The sequence below is a fragment of the Theobroma cacao genome, chromosome 9 (genome assembly GCF_000208745.1).
Source record: "Theobroma cacao cultivar B97-61/B2 chromosome 9, Criollo_cocoa_genome_V2, whole genome shotgun sequence".
Lineage (NCBI taxonomy): Eukaryota > Viridiplantae > Streptophyta > Magnoliopsida > Malvales > Malvaceae > Theobroma > Theobroma cacao.
The window spans coordinates 37,579,225-37,596,552 of record NC_030858.1 but is presented as its reverse complement, the minus strand read 5'-3'; the positions used below and the strand labels follow the sequence as shown (position 1 = coordinate 37,596,552).

The following is a 17,328-nucleotide window of genomic DNA, read 5'->3' as shown; positions in this document are numbered from 1 at the left end:
ATATGTTAGTTCTCAAAAATTTGCTACTGCAACTAGTTTAATTTATTTATATATTAAATTAAAAAATGATCACTTTCTAGCTATGAAGATCCCTTTGCATTTTTATAAAGAGTAATGGGGATTATTGTAGCCAATTGCAATGCTACAGCTACTTCATCAATGGTCTTGTGGAACTTTGCAGGATTTTATCCACACCAATACTGCACCTTATTGGACACATACACTATTATTAACTTAAAATGACAGCAAAAGCAATCAAAAGATCTTCTGCTCTCCCATCATTCTATATTACTTTGTAGGTTTTAAGTCAAGGTCTGGTGACACCATGAGGCAGTGAAAACAACTAAGAATCTGTATTTTCTTCATGACCCCACAAGTAATTTCTATAACATGAAGAACTGTGATGATAAAAGGGAACAAATCAGCCTTCTGAGAAGGGCTGGCACTCATCTTTGTAACAAGGGCGAACAACCCTCTCTAGTTTTGCTTTGTTGGGGAGTGGTATCTGGTTCCATCTTTCTTAGTCTAACACGTGGTTGGGAACTGGATGAGGAACATGTGTTTTGGGGGGTTGAAAACTAGCTTCCACTACTTGTGGATTGAGCTGAGATGCATGAGGAGAGACGTTCTTATCTAGTTGTCTTTAGCTGGAAAGATCAAATCCAAGGGATTTGGCGAATGGCAATGCTGATTGATTGAAGTGAACTATAGTAATATCACTCTCGTAATTATGATCCAACAATGTTAATTTTGCCTTCAATTATTGTACCTCTAATCTCACCACTACTAGGCTAAAGTAGAGACGTCCTTTAATTATTGTGATCCATGAATTTATAACTAGCAATAAGGTTACTTTTTAATAACATTGAACTTTACAAATTTTTATATCCATAAATAAAATTGAATGTTAAAAATTAAACAAACCGTAATTTAAAATTTTTATACATTATTTAAAGAGAATTTGTTTTATTTGGTTAACCTAAATAAATATATTAATATCGTAATCGATATAATATTTTACCAGAATGGGTCTTGCTTTCAAGATATCAACATCAAACCATGGCATACATGCTATTAGTATAGAATACCGATCACATCCGAACAAAATCACTTGAAAACACTAAAGAAATTTGATACACAAAACCTAACTCTAGCAGTATAATAACTCCGAAAACTAAATATCTTGATCAATACCAAACCACAAACATTTCACTTCTATTCATCTATTTTTACCAGGAATTCATTTTTTTAACACATTCCAAAAGAGAATGCCTCCAATAACATCACGCAGCATATCAATTCGTTCAAACAATATACCAGGCCCCAGCGGCTATTTGAAAGTGCAGAAACCCAATCAACAGCAGAAAATTTTATCAACAGCAAAAGATAATAGGTACCCCATACTTGACAATTGTGTGAAGCCTGGTCCAATTGGTTTGAGCCCGAAACTTTTATCAAATCTAATTTTTGTTCAAACTTGGGCCAAGGCAATGCAGGCCCTAAATCCCACCCTCACCCCATGGCCTTGACCAAATGGTATCAAAACAGAGGGAGGTCAGACCAAATTGCAAATCTAAACAGGGATTTCACATAATATAAGTGTATATATAAGTCAATATTTCACACCAAAAGAAAATCTGTGGAAGAACTTTTTCAAGTTCAAACTATAAAGTCCCATGTCCCAACATGTGGCAGGTTAATAGAGAATAGCTGGTAGGTGATATATCTAGATAATTTTCAAAGCATAATGTAAACACTCTCGTTTTGAAATCCAAGATACCATTTAATTTTACATTTTTAGTTAGAAAAATTGACATCTTTCATTTGCTCATTGCAAAAACTTTCGAACGTGACGTAATGGCTAGACACATTGAAAAGTGCATTTCTTTCTTTCTTCCTTGTGCGTAGCTTCTAGCTTTTTCTCGGATCATGTTTTGTCACCCTTCCAACATCACCCACCCTACCCCCCTCTCCCCCTACCAAAAGAGAAGAAAAAGGAAAAAAAATTGAGAAAAATTTTCAACCCAAAATTAATTAGCAAAAGGTAGAATATATACATGGATTCAACCCACAGTTGTACACCCAAATAGGATTGCAAAAGCAATGATGTTTTTGAAGTACAAAATTGCTGATGCCTTCACCCTTTGAAATAATAAGCCAGGTGATAATGAAGTGTATTACTAATTGGTTGAACCATAATAATGATAAAAAAAAAAAAACCTTTAACATTGACCATCAGGTGCAATATTTGGTGTAACGAAACCAAATTCGACGGCACTTTGTCTGCCAGAGCAGGTTTTCCCTCCTGTATAGGTGTTTACTTTGGTTTCTGACTTTTTCTTTTTTTTTTTATGACATGGGAAGATCTTTTATGGCAATGCATGGAGGCTCAGGTCAGGATTCGTTCCATCTTAATTTTGTGAGCAAACATATAATATACAATGCAATGCTTTTGTTTAATACTGAAGTACTTTGATAGATCGAAGCAATTTCTCATGAATACCACTCTTTTTTTAACCTCATTGCAATACTAATTCAAGCAGGACTCCCAACTAAAGAGGAAAAACAGATATTTCATCTGAAGGGTTTTCCCATAAGCCTGTAATAAGAACAACATTTAGTTTATCACCATTAAAGAAGGTCTCTTTTGTCTCCACTCCTTGGGCCTTGACCCGCCTTCTCATCATCGAGATTGGCTCGAAAAAATATAATCTCATCGAAAAATAATTAAAAGTGTCTTTTAAAACATGAAGTACATCTTTAATTCTATCGAAATTTTTAAAAACAAAAACGTTAATTCATATTTTAAACATACTCCTAAAGAGACCAATTCTTCTTAATAGATGAATTAATTAAAATAAGAATCAATTACAGTAGAATTTTTTATGTTATTCTATAAAGTATTTCATAAAAAGTTTAATCTTTTTTTTCTTCTTTTCAGTATTTTAACTCCTAAATATGTTGCCGTAAACATTAATTCAGTGTCTGCTTAGATCCAGTCAGGTTTCAGTTTCAATGATCAATAATAAAATAACCATTGCCTTTCATATATATAAATATATGAAAGAGCTAATCAGCTTGTATATGCACGTCTACCTACTACTTGTAAAGGACCACATACATCTTCTGATTGGGGTCAAACAAAATATACAAATAACTAAGAGAAGGTTCTTGTTCCAGTTCCAGTTCCATTAACAAGAAGCCGAGGCCAAGCCCCAGCCCCCCTGGCCCCTGGTTAGAAGCTTAACCTAACGATAATTAGCTAGTTAATTAAATACAAGGATTCGTTTCTTTGCAGTTTCCAGAACATGCATGTATTGCATACTAAAGAAGTAAAGATAGACACATAAGCCAAGATCTCACACCTAAGACAAGAAGTAAAATATAATTATAGTTACCAATTTGTGTACAAGTCAAATGTTCCAACCAAATAAAAGTTTTACAGCTGTTGTTTGACTATGGCCACGGTTGGTGAAGACAACTGGTTAATAATTTTTTGATTTCTTCAACATTTTTTTTTTCAAAACACAATGTGAAGGGTAGCCATGTGTGTTTTACTATTATAATCAAAATAAATCTTTTGTTTTTTTTAATATGTAATCAAATGAAAACTAAGTAAAGACATGCGATTTTTAATTTCTTTACCTTGTATAAGTTAGCAAGCGATAAAATTTCCAATACGAAATTTTTTTTTAAAACATAAGTCGTATTAATAAACTAACGGTAATTATAAAAATATTGATTTGAATGTACTATAATGAATGATTCAATTGCAGATTCGGTAACGACATTTTAATTATACGACAATAATTTAAAGAAACAACCACTTTAAAAAGAAATAAATAATTCTCCATCTTTGTTCCTTCACTTTCCGTCAATTTTGTTTATTTAAAAAGAAAAACATGAATTTTATTCTTTACAGCCTTAGAAAACGTGACAAACAAAACCATTAGAAATGTTCAAAATCATTTCAATTTGGGAATCATACATTGCCCATCTTCTTGGGAGAAAAGTATAGAAACTTTGAAAGCTTTTATGCTAATGTTCCAAGCTTAGCTTCCAATATTTGAAACGTGTACTGTGTCTGACTCTGGGGGGTCCCAGTTTTTCTTTTCAAAGGTGATGCAATTGTTGGACTCAAATTTAATGGAAACACAATCCCTTTCTTTGGTCAAGGCATAACATCATCTTATGTATGGATTTTCAAATAAAATCAGCATTCACGTTGTTCTCATGACTAGGAAATTGTATTAAAAGGAAGGAAACGCCCAACCCTGAGAAAGATTAATTACGGGTTAGTGATCTCATCATATCTTTGTCAAAGATAATCGAAATATTTCAACACTTTGACAAGATTAATAAACATTCATCAAGGCTTGCATAAGCTTATTGACGAGGCAAACATGTAATTTTTGTTGAACTATATACCTTTTTTTTTTAATTTTTTGGAAGTTTTGATGAGATAAAACATTTGAATTTTACATATTACAGCAAAGAGAAAACAAAAGAAAACCCATAAAAAATCACCATTTTCGTAAATTTTGTTTTTTCCGATTCATATAGAATATGCTGAACAATATTTATTTTAGGAGGTATAGTAAATTATCTCAAAATTTTGAATCATTATAAAAAAAAAGCAAAGATAATTGTTTTTGTAAATTATTTTTTTTCCGATCCATCTGCAACGGAGTTTATTGTTCTAAACGTATTCTTGATAAATTGACTAGTAAACGATATATTAAATTCCCCTCGTGAAAATTCTGGGTAATAATGATAACATGAGGTCTTTTATTTTAATGAAACACTCCCTTTCGTGATACGATGCTTATGGCTATTGAATCTCTTGCAACAATCTCATTTTGGGATTCAAATTGGGACTTTTCTTGAGGCTATGATCAAAAGATGTTTATAATTGTGTATATATATATATATATATATGTTGACTAAGGAACAAGCAGATACGCAATCTTTCTTCTCCACCAGTTCATACTGTTTGTTGGAAAATTGGGGCAAATTAAGATGAAATTAGCTAATTTGTATCAAGGTAACACCGTTGATCATAGGGTCTTTAATTAATTAATTAGGTAATTAATTGCTGTAAAGAAGTAATTTGGACGCCATCAGTATTGAGAACACCTTCGTTAAACCACCCTCATAAATAGCATTTGAAAAATATTGTAATATATTGTAATCTACTATTTGGTATGGCAGCAATGTTTATATTATAATAAATCTGTCATTATTAACATAAAATATATAAGTAATAGGACAAAATCTTAAATATATAGTACTTCATGATTTAAATTAGTTTATAACTAATATTTTTAGATTCTAAAATTGGAATAAAGACGTGTAAAAGGTTAATTTGATTAAAAAAATTTAATTAAATTATCTAAATATGCTGTAAAAATTAATTCAACAGATCAAAAATAAGTTTTCGACTATATTTAATATATAATTAGATATATATTATAATGACTAAATTAAGCTTTTTCTTTAACCTACCTCCCAATTTTGACCTGACTTTTGAGCCCATCACTCTTTAATTAAAGAATTAATTTAATAGTGCTAAATTTGAATTAACCGAGGAGAATAAATTGAACTGTTCTAATCGAATTTTTTTTAAATTAATTCGATTTTAAATAAAAATTACTCACCCTTAATTAAAAGGTTAAGGACGAGAGGAGGAGAGAGATATTTTATGCGATAGTGGTAGTAGGTAATGACTTTTTGGTAAATATTCAAGCACCAATCAATGGGTCCTTCAGTTCTTGTGCCAGTCATATTCAGTTGACGCTTGAAACCAACTTTTGCTTAAACTTGGCTGCTCCACTTCTTTTTTTGACCCATTAAATTCAACCACTCAGAAAACCTGTGCCATAGAAAAAACTTATCAGATTGATTGCTGATCAAGTTATATACATCAGCTTACGTTCTTTCCAATGAATTTTCCAATTTTTTTTTAATTTTTTTTTCATTTCTTGGGTACGGATTTTGTCTTTGGTGAGTATTCTTCTGCGCTATATCACCTTCAGCTTCCAGGAATTGAATTAGAAGGGTCTGAGAATGAATGTGGAAAAATCTCTATTCAAAACACTTTTGGATTCAGTCGTCAGCCTACACGTCAATCCGATGAAGCAAATATTTATAGAACAAGAAGAAGAAAAAGGAACACACAGCAGAAGACCACCCTGTGGGGTTAAAGATGGTCGGCAATCAACTTTGTTGTTGATTTTCCTTGTGTTCATACTTGCTTCCGAAAGGGAAGTCTTTTTCAACATTTTCAAAGGAATTAAATCTATATAAAGCTGTCTCCCCCGTTCCATTTTTTTAAGTGCGAAGGTCTCTTTGGTAGATACAACTAGCTATACATTAACAAGTTAAGATGGCAAAGCTACCAACTCAACTCTTGGCTTGCATTTTCTCCATTGTTCTTGTCTTGCAATATTCATGCCCTGCAACATCTCAAGAAGTCGGTAAGGCAAAATCTTGGTGTTTTAACAATCCCATATTTTGAATTCGTTTTCGATCATCAGAGTTTTTATTTTGTTGTTGTTGTTGTTGCAGAGGATGAAAGTGAGTTTGATTATAATGAAAATAGTCCAAGAGGGCCTGCAAGATGGGGAGAGATTCATCCAGAATGGAGTGCATGTAGCAATGGATCAATGCAATCTCCTATTGATATGTCGAATGAGAGAGTTAATATTGTTTCCCATCTCGGGAGGCTTAAGAGAAGCTACAAGCCATCCAATGCCACTCTAAAAAATAGAGGCCATGATATGATGGTAATGAAAAATTTATAAAAAAAAATGAGGGATAAATATTCTCTTTCTAATTGTGATGTTTATACTTTTCACTTTTTCTCATAAAATTTTTTTTCGAGAACTCCCTTTCATTTCTCATTTTCTCCTTATTTACTTTCTCTGATAGACTATGATTAATAGATATGTATCAGGTACATGAAATTCATGGACATTTTTCCTTCATTTTCTTTTACTTTCCAATGGATACATGCCAATGCATTTAGCTAGCCAGCTTGAATATTTCTTTTATCTCATCTTATCTTACAATGGCCCTACATGCTATAATGGTTGTTACAAGACTATGGCTTTCAAGTTAATCATTGTTAAATGTGACTTGAAAGAATCGTATTAGGTGAGATGTTATGGGATAACAGCAGCATATTCTTATCAAGAAAATTCCTTCCTATTTTCTTATCATACTAAAGATCATATACAGTACCATATTTTATCAAAAAATTTTCTGTAATTTGAATCAATTTGTGTATGCAGTTGAGATGGGACGGTGATGCAGGAGCCATAGAGATCAATGGTACTGAGTATGCACTCAAACAGTGCCATTGGCACTCACCTTCCGAGCACACCATCAATGGCAGAAGGTAACTTTTCTCTTCCCTGATCATAAACCCAACAACTATCATAAAAGGAAGAACCAAATACTTATGGGAAAATTGAACCTTTCAGGTATGATTTGGAGGTGCACTTGGTTCATGAAAGTGCGGACGGCAAGGTTGCTGTGATAGGGATCATGTACAAGATTGGCAGACCAGATTCTTTCCTCTCATCGGTAAATATAAGAGTTTCCCTATCCATATATAGTTTTCATTCCTGTGTTAATCTGATCAGATAGGATTAATTGTATATGAAGATTGTTAGCTAGTTAGTGGAATCTATCTCTCACTTAATCTGCCATGTTTGGTTACCAGTTGCTGGATCATTTAGCAAGCATTACTGATATCACAGAAGGAGAGAGCGTGGCGGGTGTGATCGATCCAAGGCACATAAAAATTGGCAGTAGGAAGTATTACAGATACATTGGCTCTCTTACTGTTCCTCCTTGTGATGAAAATGTGGTGTGGAGCATTGTCAGAAAGGTTTGCAATAACCTTCCTCAAATATTAATCTTGCTGCTCTTTTCTTCATGATGTAACCTGTCTAACAGTTCCTACCCCTCTTTGATCAGGTGAGGACTGTGACCAGGGAGCAAGTGAGATTGCTTCGTGTGGCCGTTCATGATGTAAGTTTCGAATTTTACCATGGAAAATCAAATTAACAGTATCGTAATCGATTTCAATCTTCATTAATTATACTTGTGGAGAGGCTGATATCAATTTTTCGCAGGCTTCAGATACTAATGCAAGACCACTGCAACCGATAAACAAGCGCTCAGTTCAACTCTTTAGGCCAGATGATGAAGAAGAGAATTGAAGTCTATAAATAATACCATAGATGAAATAAATATATTTATGATTGCCACCATCCTTCCTCCTGCAATCCATGCCAGTTCAATTTTTGAAGGAATTATGCAGATAGTTAGGGATGAATCCGAGTTTAATTAGGTAATCAGTAGATAAATAGTCATTCATGCACACTTTCATTAGTTTTTTATAGACATATAATTATTTTTTCAAATTTTGTATTTTTTTTTAATTTATTTATTTTTATTTGTATCGTCATATTGAATGTATCGAGAATTTTTATTATAATACGTTGAACATTTTATATATTACAATTTTAAGTAGTTGTATGATTTTAAATTTTTTATTTAAGTTTTAATTGTATTCTACTTTAAACTCTAAACTTTAAGAGAATAAATAGTGCTTGAGAGTCGAATACTTAATAACTTTATCTTAATTGAAGAAGTTATATACTATAATTTTTTAACAATAAAAAAAATTGATAATGGTAATGGTTTTAAATGCAATCAAACAGCAAAATCCAGTCGAATTCTCCTGCTGAAGAATCGAAATCGTGATTCTTACTCATACTCTTGTCTAATCCACTCCCCATCTCCCTCTCCCAACAACTCCTCATGAGCCCATCCTCCCAACCCTAGCGCCAAGGACGTGGTAGCATCCTTCAAGGACTAGCTCAAGGCCCGGAACAACACAGCTCTCCTCGACCGCATCTTCACTATCCTAAATTCCCATGGCCAAGTCGCCATGAACGATGCATCCTCCAGGCTGTCCCACCTCAACCTCCGACTCTCCAAGCCCTTTGTCCTCCAGGTCCTCTCCTATGGCCACTCCTCCTCGCAAGGCGACGTTCTCTCCTGCCTCAAGTTCTTCGACTGGGCAGGCCTCCAGCCTGGGTTCCACCACACCGGAGCCACCTTCCATCCCATCTTCAAGATTCTTTCAAAAGCGAAGCTCAAGTCTGTGACGCTTGAACAGTTCTTGCAGGATTATATGGCCCATAGGTAAATTCACAAGGTCAGATAACACGACACGTTGGTCATGGGCTATACCATAGCAGGGAAACCAGAGATGGCACTCCAGCAGCTCAGCAGAATGCGGTTCCAGGGTCTTGACTTGGATGCCTTCGCCTACCCCGTGCTTTTGAATGCTCTTGTAGAGGAGAGTTGCTTTGACGCCGTTGACATGATTGCTTAACAGATTTCCAAGTGGGGTTTTGAGAATGACATCACTCACTCCATCATGTTCAAGTGCTGGTGCAAGCAGAATAAGTTGGATGAGGCGAAGGCCTACTAGCGCCGCTTGGCGGAGGGTGGGAACCATGTTGTTAGGCATACCGTCAGTATATGATCCTGGATGCGCGTTGCAAGTGTAAGAGGTTCAAGCATGCCGAAACTGCACCTGATGCAGGGCAGCTAATTACCTTGCTCTTGAAGCTAATTAATGCCAAAAAGACAGTTGGAGTTGGAGTTTTCACTGGATACTCTCTTCTCCTTACTGCTCTTACAATTCCTGAGGATGGCAAGGTAAACAATCCATCTATTTCATCAGGACTAAGACCTTAGCCCGTAAGTGAACAGTCTGTAGCTGGACTTGTGTAAAATAACATGGAAGTATCCCCACATTTCCTTGCTTAGCATCTTGCATTTGTCATCCCACTCATTTTATCCTAATGTTTCACTTTTATTTTTTGGGGGTAATTCTTGTTGTGGGAAATGAAAACGGCTTTGAATTTGGTTTTATTGATGCTGACAAGATCAATTACTGGAACTAGCATGAAAGATTGATGAGATTGGTGAAGGTAGGTGGGATTGTTGTATATGATAACACACTGTGGGAGGAACAGTTGCATTGTCTGGAGTGCACAAATTGCTTGCAACTGATTCTCGTATCCAAATTTTACTTGCACTGGTGATGGGATCACATTCTGGAGGCGTATTCACTAAATTCTTCATGTCATAAATTGTTTATACTTCTTCTCAGCCTCAAAAGTTATCAGTTTCAGTTTCAATAGCTGCTGTTTCAATGAATATTCATATTCTGCTCAAATTTTATTACGTAGGTCAGATTTCAAGGCTCTAAGTTTTAAAATTGTTAATAAAGCGTTCAGCCCAACATTGAAATTGAAACATTTCGGCAGGAACACACTGGTCTAGGCCTTTTTGTGGCTGCAGTTTAGCAAGCACCACTCAGGTGGCAGAGATGAACTAATATTAGGCAGTGACCAGTATCACTTGTAAAAGATGACCCAAAATTTGGCTAAACAAATGTCAAGAGCCTGAGTTGCTGTCACTTAAAATTATGTTCTATCTTGGGGTGGTGTAGCTGAGTGACCATTTTGACAATGGTACTGTTACAAGAAAATTGGGGCATATCATAGGTGAAAAGCCTTCATTGGCATACCACCTGTGGCACTTCAAATTGGGACAAATAATGTTTGCAGCATCAAAATTCTAAAATGATATTTACACTTATCTTAAATCAAAATAATGAAGAGACAGTAGCTAAAAAATACTTTCCACTGCAGAAAGACCCGGGCTTTTCTAGGATCTGCTTTGAAGTTTGCTTTTGTCGTTCAAAGTTCACAGATAAACCAGATCTCAAAGAACCAGTCTTCTCTTTTTCCCGTCCAATAAAGAGCAGAAGGACAGACAAGTCTAATGAAAATAACCAAAAGCCTGTCCACCCGCATTCCTACTAATGGCTTCTTCATGATCCAAAATACCATCTGGAGTTGAAATCACAACATAACCCCCGCTGCAAATAAAATTATTAAAGAACAAGGTAAGTATTAAACTATAAAAGGTCATCATCTACAGACGTAGCTGGTACATTTGCATTTCCTCTACCCAGCACTTTCTACACAAAATTGGCCATAAATAATTGAAACACTCAAAATACAAAGATTTTTAACAAACCTGATGTGTTGGAAGTTTAAGTGTTGTGTACTTTTCAATATCCTTCGCCTTGATGTCCTGCCTGTAAGTGAGTGCCCTGCAATCATTTACCCTGCCTTGCAGTTCAACTGCTATCCTCCCCATTATTTTTTGATCATAAACCTGAAAATGTTCTGTCGTTTCAATCACTTATATGGCATTTTAGAAACTCTATCCTGTCATATAGGGACATTACTCTTAAAATCGCATTTTGGATATTATAAGAAAATACATAACTAGATCCGATTTTGAATTAACAATGACAATGAATATCGTAATTGAATATCCAACTCCATTATATAAAGTATAAATATCTTATATTCGAGTTTGAGATAAACTAAAATAGTAAATTTAGTCTTCGTTTTGAGTTTAAATAGAGTATGGTATCACCTTTTATATATCCAATGCTCAAATTTAATTATTATGAATATTTATTTATAATTATTTAAATTATTATTTTAGATAATTTTAAAATAATTTTTGTTTATAATTTTTGTTTTGAAAATTATCAAGAAACTTACATTGTTAACAAAATAAAAGAATTTTTTACCTTTTCACTTACACCAACCAGAAGTACATTATCAAAGCAATTCATCAAAGGAAAGTACATGAGTGGCTTATTAAAAGACATATCAACTTATCATTGACTTGCGTTCTTTGCTAGACTATTGTAGATACTTGATTTTGGTTAATAGCTATTCTCTAAAGAATTATGTTACAACATAATGTTGTACAGGGAACAACTTGAACAAGTGAAGTGCTATTTCACGTATAATAATTAGAACAAGTGAAGCGTTACTTCACGCAGAACAACTATAACAAGTGAAGTACTACTTAAAGTAGAACAATTAGAATAAGTAAAGCATTACTCCATATGGAACAACTAATTTGAATAGAATAACCACTTCACTTGGATGACAATGAAAGTAACTCAGAATAAGTGGCAGGATTCATGGGTTACTTTCATCTTGGGATGTTCCAGAGAGTTTGGCTTGGTGGCTCAGATATGGAGGTAGTTAAGAGGTCTTCCTCTTAACCCTTTCCTGAAGTACAAGTGTTTTACCCTCTTACCTTATTCTAGTATACTTATTCATGTACAACTTATTTTCTTGTACCTATTCTCGTACAGCTTCTTCTCTTGTACCTATTCTTGTTCACCTCTTTTCTATTACCTTTACTTGAGAACAAGTCTTACTACATCCAATTACAGTAACGGTTACTTACATTAATATTCTTCACAATAATGTCATTCATTAGGCGTATTAAAGCTTATTCTTATGTAACTGCCACTTTTAGCACTATATATAGAGCCTCACAATTTATTTGGGAGGACTCTTCTCTCCCTCTCTAAGCTAACACATTCTCAACTTGAGAGCTTCTCTCTCTAAATTCTTTCTCTAATTATCTTGTACTCTCTAAGTCTCTTTAAGTTTCTTCTTATTGTCTTCCACCTACCACAGCACTTAGTACTTCAGGAACTGCTTCAATCTTCATCTCTGCTGCCTCTAGCACATCTTTTTACTTGTTTGCAACGCTTCCTCTCCCTATCACAAGAACCCCCTTTACAACTATCAAGGTGATTTCGCACCTTTGGTGCTGTTGCCACTGAACTTGATGTCATCTTTATTCTAATTTCTTATTTATATTTTAATTTTAATGTTTATTTTGTATTATAGTTTTAATTATTAGTGAATTGTATGAATTAATGTGATTTATAATTATTATCTTATACAATTGAGTATGTCGGAAGAGATTAACAAATAATTTTTGCACAATCAAGTATTTAAACAAGTTTAGCAAATTAACGGTAATAAGTAAGATACTATAGTTCAGGTTCAAGTAGAAAATTTAAAAATATTCAAATAGTTGTAGAATCCAAATATCTTAATTATTTATATAGGTCATGATCGGCTATTCAAAATTAACAAAAATCTTACCCGTTGACAAAACATTTGAGAATCATTTAAACAAACGCAAGAGAAAATGAATGAGAAAATGAGTGAATGCTTGTATGTATTGCTATATTTCTCAATGTTGTGTGGGTATGATTCAAGCAAGTGGCTGCCTAATGCAAGGAATCTAGAATATCAAGGGGCCTTTAAGAAATTAGAACATCTAAACATTTCTTAAGTAAGGTTTGAGTATCACATAAGCATTCATTACAAAAAAAAAAAACAAGGTATTACTGATGAAATTTTTTGTCGATTATAGTTATGATTTCGTCAATATATTACATTATCGACAAAAATACCGATAAAATTTTCGTTGGTATTCGATTACAGATACCATGGTCGGTAAAAGCAAATTCGTCGATAACGGAAAATTATGTTAGTAATTTACTGATCAAATTTTTTGTCAGTAATTCCACTGGCAAAGGGTTCATTTCGTCAATTGATTTTTTAGTCGATAATTAGAGAATTCCATCGCTAATTTTTGTTGGTATTTTTCGAAAAAAATTTCGTCGATAAATTATTTTTTTCTCAAATTAAAACCTAGATTAACAATTTAAGCCATAGCTTTAATATGGGATAAGTGGTCTATAAAGCTAAAGTTATAACTTCCTACAGTGGCTAGAGATATGATCATGGTAGCCTCAACTTTATGTCCAAAAAACCTTATTTCTTCAAGATAATTCTCAAGAATACTATTAATCACATGGAAAATTGGTGAGTAAACTTCTCTTAATTAATTATAAAATATAATTTTGAATGTGATTTTAAAGTCCGTTGTATGTTAGAAATATCTTTCATGCTGCAAACTTTAAAATTACATTCAAAATTATGTTTTATAATTAAGAAAAGATTACTCACCCGTTTTTTATGATAAATAGTATTTTTGAGAATTATTTTGAACAAGTGAGGTTTTTTGGACCTAAAGTTGAGGTTCTTATGAGTATCTGATCTTTGGACATGGTAGGAAGCCATAACTTTAGCTTGTGCAGATCACGTAGTTATCCAATATTAAAACCAAAACTTAGATTGTTAATCTAAGTTTTAATTTGAGGACAAAAAAAGAAGTTTTAACTCATATATACCACAGAACTTTCAATTGCAAACCAGTTCACGTAACCACCCCTTTGTGCTATAGAAATTTAATCTATCAAGTTTGGAGGAATACATCAAATAAATTTAATATTATATAATATTACTTATTTAATTAATTGCTTAATTATTAATTATAATATATTGCATTAAACCCTAAACCTTAAATAAATTATTAAATTACTCACTAAACACCTTAATTTATTTAAATATTTTTCAAATTAAATAATATTACTAATTTAGTTAATTGCTTAAGTATAACTAACATTTTTCCAATTGATTAATTTAATTATTTATTTTATTTAATAAAACATTAATTAATTTAAATAATTTAAATTTTACTAAATTTACTAATTTAACTAATTGATTAATTAGTAATTCAAGATTCTTCATAATTAGTTACTTAACTCATTAACACCGTAATTTATTTAAATATTTTTAAAATTAAATAATATTACTAATTTAGTTAATTGCTTAAATACTCAAACATTTTTTCATTTCATTAGTTTAATTATTTACTTATAATATTACAAATTTAAGTAATTGCTTAATTACTTATAACACATTACATTCCTTAATTAAATCAATTATTTGCTTAACTCATTAATTAACATCTTAATTTATTTAAATATTTTAAAACTGAAATAATAGTTCTAATTCAGTTAATTGCTTAATTACTAAACATTGAATTAATTTTATAAATCCTTAATTATTTTAAATAAACCTTAAATTTTACTGAATTAAATTATGCAATTAATTCCCTAAACCCTTAATTAATTTAATTAAATAAAATATTATCTAATTACTTATTTAATTTATTTCTTAATAACTAATTTAATTAATTCCTTAATTACTAAAATATTTTTTTCATTTGATTAGTTAAATACTTTCACAAATTTAATAAAACCTTACTTAATTAAATAATTATAAATTTTAAGGTATTTACTAATTTTCTTAATTGCTTAATTACTAATTTTCTTTATTACTAAATTTATATTTAATAAAACCTTACTAATTTTCTTAATCACTAAACATTTAAAATGTCACGACCCGAAACTCCCATTGAGCCCGTGACAACCGTCGCGACGTCCCGATAGACACTCATTACCCCGAATGTCGATCGAAACCCCGCAAGGCTTAGCATCAGCTTCCACATCTCTCCAGTGAGCGACAGTTATTAAATCTCACATTTCAAAAAAATCATAAGTCATTTCCAAATCAAAACAATAAAATATTACTTTCTGGCTCACAGGGGCATTTTCATCATTTTTCTTCGAAAATGTCGAAACTCGCCAAAAACATGGTGTAAAAGCTAAATATATTCATATATACTTTAAATCAAATAACTGAAGAATAAAATTACTTTTACAGTAACACGTGGGCCCTCAACTGACTAAGAAGATGTAGGGCTACGAACTCTTACTTTCTAAGATGCAACTCTGAGATTAATTCTCGTCTTAATCGACTATCAACAAATTGTCCTAAGCTTGAAAAATGGATAGGAAGAGGGGTGAGATTATGATTACATAATCTCAGTGAGTAAACAATTACCATCAAAATCATCTAAAGCTGAGTAGATAGAGATTATATAAAAACATTATATCTCAATAATGTTCATAACACAAAATTCGTTTCAATCTATACCAAATAATTTCTTTTCATCAAAATTTCTCGACTTATGAATTTCTTAAACCTGGCCCCTGCCAGAATCATTCTCGTGGGTACCTTCGTCAAGGTATCCCACTGAGACCGCCAAGGTTGTTCAATGACCCATACCCATAAATATGTTTTCACATCTAACACATAACTGTTCCTTGGCGTTGACTGAGTCTCACTCTCACGTGGTGGCCCGAACGTGAGGTGCACTCAAATCATACCTCAGGAGATACTTCACCCAACATCTCCCCCCAGAGGTAAGTATATAATTGGGTTACCGTACCCCTCTCATAGGCAGTCCACGGAAACCCCCACCACTGCAATGACTGTGAGGCGCATTCAAATCTTACCTCAAGAGATACTTCATCCAACATCTCCCCCCGGAGGTAAATATATAATTGGGTTACCGTGCCCCTCTCATAGGCAGTCCACGGAAACCCCCACCACTACAGTGACCGTTTAATATACCACTAGACTCATAAAAATTCCAGTAGCATAATATGACGAATAAAATGTAATCCAGTCTACCGAGACCAATCCAAAACTATTCATATATTTAATGCCAACCCCCAAAATTTAGCCATCATGTTACCATAGTGTCATAAGTCTCAATTTCAATAACATATAAAATCATAAATTTCAACACAATCTTCATATACTCAATTTTTCCAAAACAATATTTGATTTCAAAATCAGTATAAATTTAATTTTTATTAAAAAACATTTTAATTGAAAAATATAATATTTTATAATTCAAACTCACCATTCAATAAAAACATCAAATACGTATAATTACTCTGGATATTTAAGACGATAAATTATCCACTCACAGTTCTAGGAGTCGATATACTCCTAACCCCAATCTTCAAGCACAATCTTTGTACTTTTACCAGTGTAATTTGCTCACCACCTATCCACAATGTACAATACATAATTCACCATATTAATGCTTGACCATTATAAAATCAATTCAGGCTCGGTGTATATGCATGATATGACATGCAACTTATCCGACTACAGCTTAAATGCGGTGCTGACCTAATTCGACCTATTACCCGATAAATCGATATACGCGTCCATTTAAACTCCAAATTAATTTTTTTTTCAGTTTCTATACCTCAATTACACCCAAATTGACTTAATGTCCCTCAGTGTGGTGCAAATTATCAGTCCCGATAGTAAATTATGAAAATACCCATAATGGGTAAAAATTCGTATTTTTGCTCCGAAAATTCTCATTATTTTTCTAGACTCATAATTCATCATTATTCATCATAATTCCTCAAATAAATATCAAGATCATCAGCCAATATTCTCCTAAAAATTCGACCAATAATGGTATACTGACTCCGTGATTTTTTCTACTTAATTTTCTCTCCACAATTCATTAATTCCTACACCAAAAACTATTATTTCTTAATCAAATCACCTAGAATAACATCCCATTCTTCCTCTTTATTCACTTAGAGAATTCGGCTAT

General features: G+C 32.8%; 1 protein-coding gene and 1 long non-coding RNA gene across 2 annotated transcripts; one reads left to right on the top strand and one right to left on the bottom strand.

Moving 5' to 3' along the window:
- LOC18590909 (alpha carbonic anhydrase 7) lies at positions 5,984 to 8,531 on the top strand. Its single transcript, XM_007016734.2, has 7 exons — positions 5,984 to 6,476; positions 6,568 to 6,785; positions 7,293 to 7,399; positions 7,485 to 7,587; positions 7,727 to 7,894; positions 7,984 to 8,037; positions 8,142 to 8,531. The coding sequence occupies exons 1-7, from the start codon at positions 6,386 to 6,388 to the stop codon at positions 8,226 to 8,228; spliced, it is 828 nt and encodes a 275-aa protein (XP_007016796.1). The 5' UTR covers positions 5,984 to 6,385; the 3' UTR covers positions 8,229 to 8,531.
- On the bottom strand, positions 10,490 to 16,710 carry LOC18590907. The gene is made up of 3 exons (XR_001929181.1): positions 16,679 to 16,710; positions 11,134 to 11,274; positions 10,490 to 10,972 (listed from the first exon to the last, which is right to left on the bottom strand). It is a non-coding gene; the product is annotated as an uncharacterized LOC18590907 (long non-coding RNA).

Excerpts from the sequence above, each read along its gene's own strand:
- LOC18590909 (XM_007016734.2), top strand. The coding sequence starts at position 6,386 with ATGGCAAAGCTACCAACTCAACTCTTGGCTTGCATTTTCTCCATTGTT. Across the intron at positions 6,477-6,567 it reads TGCAACATCTCAAGAAGTCG|AGGATGAAAGTGAGTTTGAT; the intron begins GTAAGGCAAAAT and ends TTGTTGTTGCAG. Across the intron at positions 6,786-7,292 it reads ATAGAGGCCATGATATGATG|TTGAGATGGGACGGTGATGC; the intron begins GTAATGAAAAAT and ends TTGTGTATGCAG.